The sequence below is a fragment of the Corvus brachyrhynchos genome, unplaced genomic scaffold (genome assembly GCF_000691975.1).
Source record: "Corvus brachyrhynchos isolate BGI_N302 unplaced genomic scaffold, ASM69197v1 scaffold535, whole genome shotgun sequence".
Lineage (NCBI taxonomy): Eukaryota > Metazoa > Chordata > Aves > Passeriformes > Corvidae > Corvus > Corvus brachyrhynchos.
In genome coordinates, this window is record NW_008237901.1 from 105,560 (window position 1) to 114,024 (window position 8,465).

Consider the following 8,465-nt stretch of genomic DNA (forward strand, 5'->3'; position numbering starts at 1 on the left):
CCGCTCCGCGCTCCATTCCGCGCCGAGGGGGCCCCACCCCGGGCCGTGCCCCCTTTAAGAGCCACTGGACCCACCCCCTCCTCGCTCACGCCGCTCATGGACGGCAGCAAAGATGGAGGAGGCTCCGCGCCCCGCGCGTGCGCGCAGCCGCGGGGGCCGTGGGGAGGTACGGGAAATTCCCGCAGGGGATTGGGGTGGACACGGGGCGAGAGGTGGAGACAGGAGACGGACATAGGGTGACATAGTGTCAGGAAAACTACTCCACAAACACCAGAGGTTTATGTCCAGAAAGGAGACAGAGGAGTCCTGTTATTTTATTTGAATAAAGGGACCTTTTTCGTTGTTTATCTCTCAGTGCTAATTTCATCAACCAGCAGGCCCAGAGCTTGTTTGTAAAGACGAGTTTCTCATTCCTTTCAATACGGAGACACAGGAGGGGCATGGGGGACAAGAGAGAGAGACACACCTACCTCACAGCTGTCCCCAGGACACTGGGGGCTTTTGGAGTTGCTGGGAGGGGATGTGAGGCACTGGGAGACGCTGAGGCACATATGACACAGTACCGCGGGTAGAATCATCCCATGGTAGGGGGAATCCTCAGGAGCTCCTAGGGCGTCTCAAGGACCTGGATGGTTTTAGGGGTCCTATAAACGCCTTGGGTGGGGCCTATGCAACTCTCTGGGAACTGGGAGGGGTTTTGGAGGGCCTATAGGGGCCTTGGGGAATTTGGGGGCCCATAAAAACCCCCTAATAAAACCAGTGGGAAGGAACTGGGACTCCTGGGAGTGATCCAGTCACTGAAACAGAGAAGAAAAGAAGTCGAAGTCACTCCAACACCGGAGAACCTTCCAGAAACCCCAAGGACACAGCCCACAGTCCCCTGGGACCATCCAGGACCACTCCAGGCCAGGCAGAGGCAGGGTTCCTGGCAGCGTTGGTCTGGGAGAAATCCTGTGCTGTTCACAATTTTAGGAGCCCACTCCCGGCCACCGGCACCCAGAGGCTAACGCCGGCCCTATTCCATGGGAAACAAAACACAGCCACCCAGTTCCTCGATATCAGTTTCAAGGTGGCCTTTGGCACTCCAAGGGCAGCCAGAGGCTCAGCTGCTGGAAGCTTCAGTCTGGGAGAAAGCCCACGCTGTTTGCAACTTTAGGAGGCGGCACCCCAATCCAGGGCGCCTGGAGGTGAAGGGTTAGGTTTGAAAAAAACCTGAAACGCAAAAATCATCCACACAAGGTCAGAACCATTCCCCGCCCACATTCTCACAGGCAGACACAAACAGACAGACGAACACACGCTCACAGACAGCTACAGACAGTCACACGCTCTTCAGCATAGACCCTGACTGCAGCCCTTCGTCAAAACACTCTCCTGAAGAAGACGCTTCAACGCACCTTCCGGCTGCCGCTCCTTGACGTCGAAGGGTAGATTCCGGGAAAAATCGGTAGCATCAGTGACGGTGGAGATCCGAAGCTGCCTCAGGAACCTGCGAGACAACGTGAGGCGGTCGACGAGAGGCCGACATCCAGGAGTTATCCCCATGCCAGGCCCATAAATTTTCTACCCAAAAGCCCATAGACAAGAGATGAACTGTTAAGTTTTACGACTGTTCTATCTAACCATGATTCCTCGTGCCGGGACAGGGTGGCTCTGACCACAAGTAGCACACAGACGGGCTGTGCACCAAATCTAAGCAAAGATGACGAGAGGGCTTGAGATGAGTCTCTGGAAGATTAATTCTCAAGCACGATACACTTTGAGGCGACGGAACTAACTGCAGTCACACGGGGAGACTGTGGTACGCTCCAGCTAGAAGTCCAAGGGAACGGCACGTGAAAAGAAGGCACTACCAAAACTGAGAAGGAAGATGGATGAGAACATCTTGGGTACTTCTTCCTGTCTCAAGAAGCAAAGAGGTAAAGATGCCGGAATAAGCATGCGAGTAGAGTACTGCCGCTAAAGCACCGGGACATAACAAAGCCCCGTGACACAGAAGACAATGGAAGCAACAACATAGACACAAGTTGAAACTGCCCAGCAGTTTCACCTGATGGAACCAAGATTATTAGTGCAAGATGAGCTGGAGACTGATGATGCCAAGAAAAGAAGGCTCTACAGCAATAGCATGCGACAGTGAAACGTAACTCCTTATGAGAAGTTAGTGCCAAAGCTGCTAAGAGGACGCTTGAGAAGCTCAGTAGGCTAGAGACGGAGGTGACAACTACCAGGGAACCGGAGCGATCGCTCCGGCCCCGAAGGTGGGCTCTTTGGGTGAAAGGATCAGCGACGACGTTGAGACTCAAAGAAGGCAGATGATGCGAAGCTCGCGAGAACACGGAGACGGGTCGGAACTGCCCTGCCCGGCAAAGGGTCAGGTGACGCTGAGGAAAAACCCTCTCCCTTTACTTCCCAGGGGCATGTCCCGCTACAGCCCTCTCCTCTGAGCTAACTTCAAATTGTCTCCTGTGACTCCAAACGTTTTTCCCTTCTCCCGACCACCGGTCCCAACACTTAGCTTTCGGCAGATGAGCGGACAAAACCCATCCTCAGTGGAAAAGAACACGTGGGCGCCATGGATGTCACTACGTTTGCCACGGTCTGTTTCAGTGGCTGGAAAAATTCAGAAAATTCAGACTGCGATGCAACACCTCAGAAGTGTCCCCTTCCTCAACACCCCTCTCCCTCATAACTGCTGAGACTCATCACTTACCTGCTGTTTCAAACTTGGGCTCCGCAGCTGCTTACGGCACCTAAGACGACAGAACAGAAAACGTGACTATTGCCCTCGAGAAGAGTAAGTCCCAGGGTTCCTCTGCACTGCCTCCCCGGCTCACCTCAAATCTTCATCCGACTCCAGAGGTGGCCCAGCTGACACCTGCAAAGTGAAAAGGCACACGCTTAGCATGGCGCCACATACCGCTCGCCCTAACCCAAATGCCGACTCACTCGTTCGCCTCTATTTATTGGCATGTCCAAGGCAGTGGCAGCACCTGCAAAGAAAGAAAGAAAAAAAGCATGCTGACATAGTGTAAAACCACCACCTTCCTGTTCCAATTGAAGCACATCACACCTATACCATAAGCTTGCACCCACCAGGCCACCAGGAACCTGGGCCAGGACATCTTGTGAGTGGACCACTTAAAAAGAACAAACAACAACAGATGCTTAGAGCTGCACCATAAATTGATACCCAACCAACAACAACTCATTTTGTCCACTGATCGCCGCTCACTTTGCTCACCTGACCTTGACTGCTGCTATCCAGCTTTACCTCCTAAAAATAAAAACAAAGAACAATGCTATAACACAGCCACCATTTACGCTTGCCCTGCAAAGACAAACGGTGACAGACCTTCCCATGGGAACCCCCTCACCCGGTGTAGGGCGCTCTGCCACGGATTTAACCCGTCTGCATCTGAAAGAAAGTGATGACAAAATTCAAAGGGCTGCATCGTGACTTAACAGCTCCAGCCATCCTGTGTACATCTAGGAATATCATCTAGAGGCCAAACTACACCCTACATGACAAATTTCAAGTCCCCAAGCCTTGTCCTCTTACACCTATAGGCCAGGCTATGCAGCAGGGCAGAGCAGCTCCAGACCAAACCCATGCAGGCACCCATGACACAGCAGATGACAAATGAGGGGAAGCGACGAGGAGAGAAAACTCTTGATGAGGAGAATGACTGCAAGCACATCGAATGGCTAAGACTAAAGACACGAGATGCCCAAAAGACACAGAACGTACAACAGACAAGTGACACGACATGCACCCGGACTGCTCTGCCCCACGCACCTTGGCCTTGTGATCAAAAGTGAGACTTTCCCTTTACAGGGCCTAAGGGGTCCCCTCTTGGTTACCCCCATCTCCGAAGCTGACTCAGTATTCCCTCCTGGCGAGCCCTGACCTGACACCCCGCTTTCACCCCCTCGACTTATCTCTCAGATGTCCGGGGATGCTAATCCGCCTTGGGCGCAAAAGAAGGCCGCCTTGTAGTCCTGGACTCTCCTGCCCTCGCTGGGTGGCTGTCTCTTAGTCAGCTACAATAAGGATAACTAAAGAAGCATCAGTGCAGGAACTTAGTGGCACCTCGGCCAGAACCCGACAATTCCTCTGCTCACAGTCTCCTAAGAAGGCCAGGGTCCTAGGGCTGCACATTTGGGCCATGCTCTGGACCAATGCCGTCGTCACAGGGTATACCTGGGTTGCGAGGAGACAAGGGGGTGTGGCATTGCTGAAACTTGAGCAGACCCTCGCTCCTTCCCTGACTTGCCCCAACACCTCTCCTGTTGCCGAATGCTGCCCGGATGGCACCTTTGAACAGGAAATGTAAAGGCTTCACTGCAGACTCCTGTAATACTTCTGGAAGGCACACAAGGGCGGCGAGCTGGGTCCGTGAGCCGGTCAGCGAGGGGCTGCGGCATAATAGAAGCGCACCACCTAAAATGCACAAACAATTACAGATGCTTAGAGCTGTACCGGAACTTGGATCCCAAGCAATAACAACTCCTTCTGTCCATGGGTCGCCGCTCACTTGGCTCCATCGACCTTGACTGCTGCTATCCGGCTTTACCTATTAGAAATAAAGACACAGAACAATGCTGTAACACAGCCACCATTCTCACCTCCCCTGAAAAGCTGAACAATGGCTGACTATCCTGGAGGAGAAGGGGCAAATCAAAATGCAAAGTCCTGTACTGACATAGTGTCCAAAAGCATCACACTGGCAGTTTAATTTCTGTCTGAAACCTCTGGACCACGACCTCTTTCTGCAGGGGTCTCTGTCATACTGGAGTAGCAGTTTGAATTCTGCAGACCACCTGTAAAACACCCAGAAAACAAAGGATGCTTATAGTTTCATCGCTAATACAACAACTCTGGTAGCATCCAGTTGTGTGCTGGAATCAATACTCATCTCGGCTGCCGGGATTCACCTGGCTCACCATCTCCCCGGCGCCGATACCCGGCCGTGTTGAGTGCTTTTCATCTTCAAAATTAAAGGAAAAGCCAAACAATGAGGTAAACACAGAGCTGAAAGTCAGGCCGCCGCTCAGGGGTTGGGTGCCATGGTCCTCCAGCCTCCTCCGTTCATATCGGGTTTACATCCTATCCGTCTCTGCAAAAACATTATTTGTCAAAGTCACTCAGACACACAGGGAAAGCTTAACCTTTCCCAAGTTCTCATTTCTCAAAGCAAACCTCCTCAGATCCAAGAAGAGCCTGCATTAAGACAAATGCCTAGAGGACTGCAAGGTGCTGCTGCTGTCTCAGCCCACCCCTGAATAGACCAGCCATGGTTGCTCTGTCTGAGGTGCAGCTCGGGTGGCTAGGCAAAGCTCAAGGTTACCGGTAAAATCTTCTTTCTATTCCACCTACTCCTCACTCTATTCCACAGGGCAGAGCAGTTCCAAGCTAAACACCAACTCAAACAAGACATTATGCTACAAGCAGCATGACAAGAGAATGCTAAGGAGCGGAAGAAAAGACTGTAACAGAGTGACCCGAGAGAAGAGCTGTCGGTCACGATGATCAAGACGGCTGAGAGACAATGCTGTGCTCAGAATGCTCCCCATATCCTTAGGATCTTATAAGCCCCAGAATGCTATAACTCACAGCCGGAAAGGACAGACAGCAACACAGCTGGGAACAAGGTCTTTTCTGAGATGCAATTCCTAGATGTGGCCGAACCCGCCGGTAAAAGAACGAACGATATCGGCGTCGTGCCGAGAAGCGCAAACATTCGAGAACCTAGAGATGACAGCTGACACTCGGGATAAGGCCCTCAAGGGAAAAGGCAGAGATATCTGAGCTACGGGATCCCAGAAACACGCTAGACAACACGCGACACACTAGAACTGCTGTGCCCTGCACACCCAACAGCTGCAATCAAAAGTAGAGCCGCTCCCTTTAGCTGTCCTAAGAGGCCCCTCAGAGGACATCCCTTTCCCCTCTGCTAATTTTTAAACCTCTCCCAGGAATTTCCAACCCGCTACCCTGCTATCATCCCATCTGGGGCTCATGGCCCCCGACTTATCTTTCAGATAACCGATGACATGAATCCACGTCGGACATGAAACGAGTCCACCTCAGCCATCTCAGAAGGCCCTGCGATCACCGGTTAGCTTCTTGGTCTGCTACGATAAAGAAAACCAAAATCAATGCACGAGTTTAATGGCACATGGGCCAAACACCAAGTTGGCTACTCGCCCTGTCGCAAGTGTGCCGGGGTCCTGGAGCCTAAGGCGTCATCCTGAGTCTAAGGCTGCGGCCGTTATTACAATGGGCACCCAGGTTAGCGAGAGACAGAGCTACGTGGCCTTTCTTTACGTGCCATAAGACACGTAAATGCATCTTCTGTGCCTGTGGAAAAGCCTTAATGGCCCCCAAACAGACACCATTTCCCACTGTGCTACCTTCAAAACCCCTCCACCGTAACTCCTAACCTGGTACCCCACTCATCCTCCCTCTCCCAGTCACAATCCTCCCCTTACCCATTGGAAAGCCTCAATCTCAGACATCATCTCTGACACAGGGCAGATCCCTCTTGCAACACGCTGAATTTGCTGAAAAAATCCAAAGTACCATACTTGACACAGCCTGGAATTTCAGGGATTTGCAATGCTTCTTAAAAAACAAAACAAAAGAAAACAAAAAAATTAGAAAAGCACTTTACCATCCCTGACACATAACCCCAAATCATTAACTTAAATACCCACTGTGTTCAATGCTATCTTCTTCACTGCCTCTGGTGATTTAGATGCCAAAAGCACCTGCTGAAAAGAAGCTAAGATAAACTGAAAGATTCCCTTGATTGAAATAAGAGAAGGGCTCTTTCACTAGTTAATCCCAGAAAAAGAATGAAGGCCTTCGCCAAATGCTGGCATTAATATAACCCTGGCTAGGCCCACCTGTCCTCCCTAAGATGCTCTGGAAGAGGAAGGAGGCAAATAACACAAGGGGTAAAAGCTCAAATGAGCTGCAGCTGGTTAGCTCACCTGACTTAAGTTTGAGGTGAGTAAAGCCATTCACATAATTAGTTACACGTGGAATACTAGTTAGTAATCACTAAGGAACAATTATGCAAATTAACAACTAGCTATACCAGCTATATCGATCTGTGCTGCCAAAGCATAAAGTTTTATTTCTTACCCAGTCTCTGCCCTTTCACTTGATGCAGTTGCAGAAAAAAAGAAGGCATTATCATTTCCCTGAAGAAGTTTTTCCTCTATCTAGCACTTTACTCACCTTACACTTAAGCCAGAGGATGCAAGCAGCTACAGCTCCTCTGAGGGCTTTTATACCTTGTGGTATTTGCTCCCTCCCTTTTCCCGGGCATCATGGGAACGAGAGGCGGGCCCGGCCAGGGGTATATTAACCCCAGCCTTTTGCAAGGGGATTTATTCCCCCTGTGGGATTGATGGGGGTGAGGGCTCTCCTTTTGTTTCAATGAAGGGACTCTGTTAGCCTATTTCGGCTTTTTTTTTTTTTTTTTTTTTTTTTTTTTTTTTTTTTTTTTTTTTTCTTCTTCAAGTGGGTGCTTTTAGCCTCTAAAGCAACAGAGGCATTAAAGACACTGGGAAGAAGATAGCATTGAACACAGGGAGTATTTAAGCTGTCAATTTTGGGTTGTGTGCTCAGGGGTAGTAAGGTGCTTTTATAATTTCTTTTTTTGTTCTTGTTTTGTTTTAGGAGCACTGTAACTTCTGCCCCACATCAACAATGGCATCTGAAATTGAGGCTTCTGATAGGTAAGTCATGGATTGTGACTGGGAGAGGAAGCATGAGCAGGGTTGTTGAGCCTTCGACAGGGTACTCTACTTTCTTGGAGCAGGGTAAAAGAGCAGAGGAGGCTGCTGTTCTGTGAAGTTCTTTATTTCATAGTCTTATACCTTTCTTAAAGGCTGAGTTCAAAGGGGGTTACATGATAAAGCCAAGCAGCAACAGCAGGCACAGCTAGCTGCTTCTTCTATATGCTCTATATATACTATACTCTATTTCTTAGACTCTATACAGTATTTTTTAGACTCTATATTTTTTCTTGTAGAAGTGTGGATTATATTTGCTAACTGATGAATAAGATTAATACACAATTCTAGTCTTTCTGTTCTTAACCTATCCTGGTCTAATTCTAACATTCATAAGCCTTACACAAGTGTTATATAGGTATTGCACAGATATGGGTATGCAGTTTCTATCGGTTCTTATTGTTTGTGAAGACTCCATCTAAAAAATGTGAGCAATGTAATTCCATCTGTGTTTTGTCTAAAGTAAAGAAATCTGTAAAAAGGTAACGCTGCTGCAGCAAGAACTGTGTTTAAGGTGTCTGCTATAGCTTTTTAATGTTTAAGACACTTAGCATATATTTCTCCTAAAAGCTAAAAAATTTATATTGCCATTTCACTTTGATGTGGCTTCATGTATCTCCGCTTTTGCAAAGGTTTTAATTCAACCCCTGTGCTTT

At 49.3% G+C, this 8,465-nt stretch overlaps 1 protein-coding gene and 1 long non-coding RNA gene across 2 annotated transcripts in view; both read right to left on the bottom strand.

The window, feature by feature from the left end:
- Window positions 1-125, bottom strand: part of LOC103614657 (zinc finger protein 692) — a 6,801-nt gene extending 6,676 nt beyond the window's left edge. The window contains exon 1 of the mRNA XM_017732930.1: window positions 1-125. Within this exon, the coding sequence (XP_017588419.1) occupies window positions 1-98 (98 nt within the window). The 5' untranslated portion in view covers window positions 99-125.
- Window positions 126-5,476: 5,351 nt separating this feature from the next.
- On the bottom strand, window positions 5,477-7,311 carry LOC108446395. The gene is made up of 3 exons (XR_001861564.1): window positions 7,250-7,311; window positions 6,496-6,567; window positions 5,477-6,138 (listed from the first exon to the last, which is right to left on the bottom strand). It is a non-coding gene; the product is annotated as an uncharacterized LOC108446395 (long non-coding RNA).
- Window positions 7,312-8,465: the final 1,154 nt, after the last annotated feature.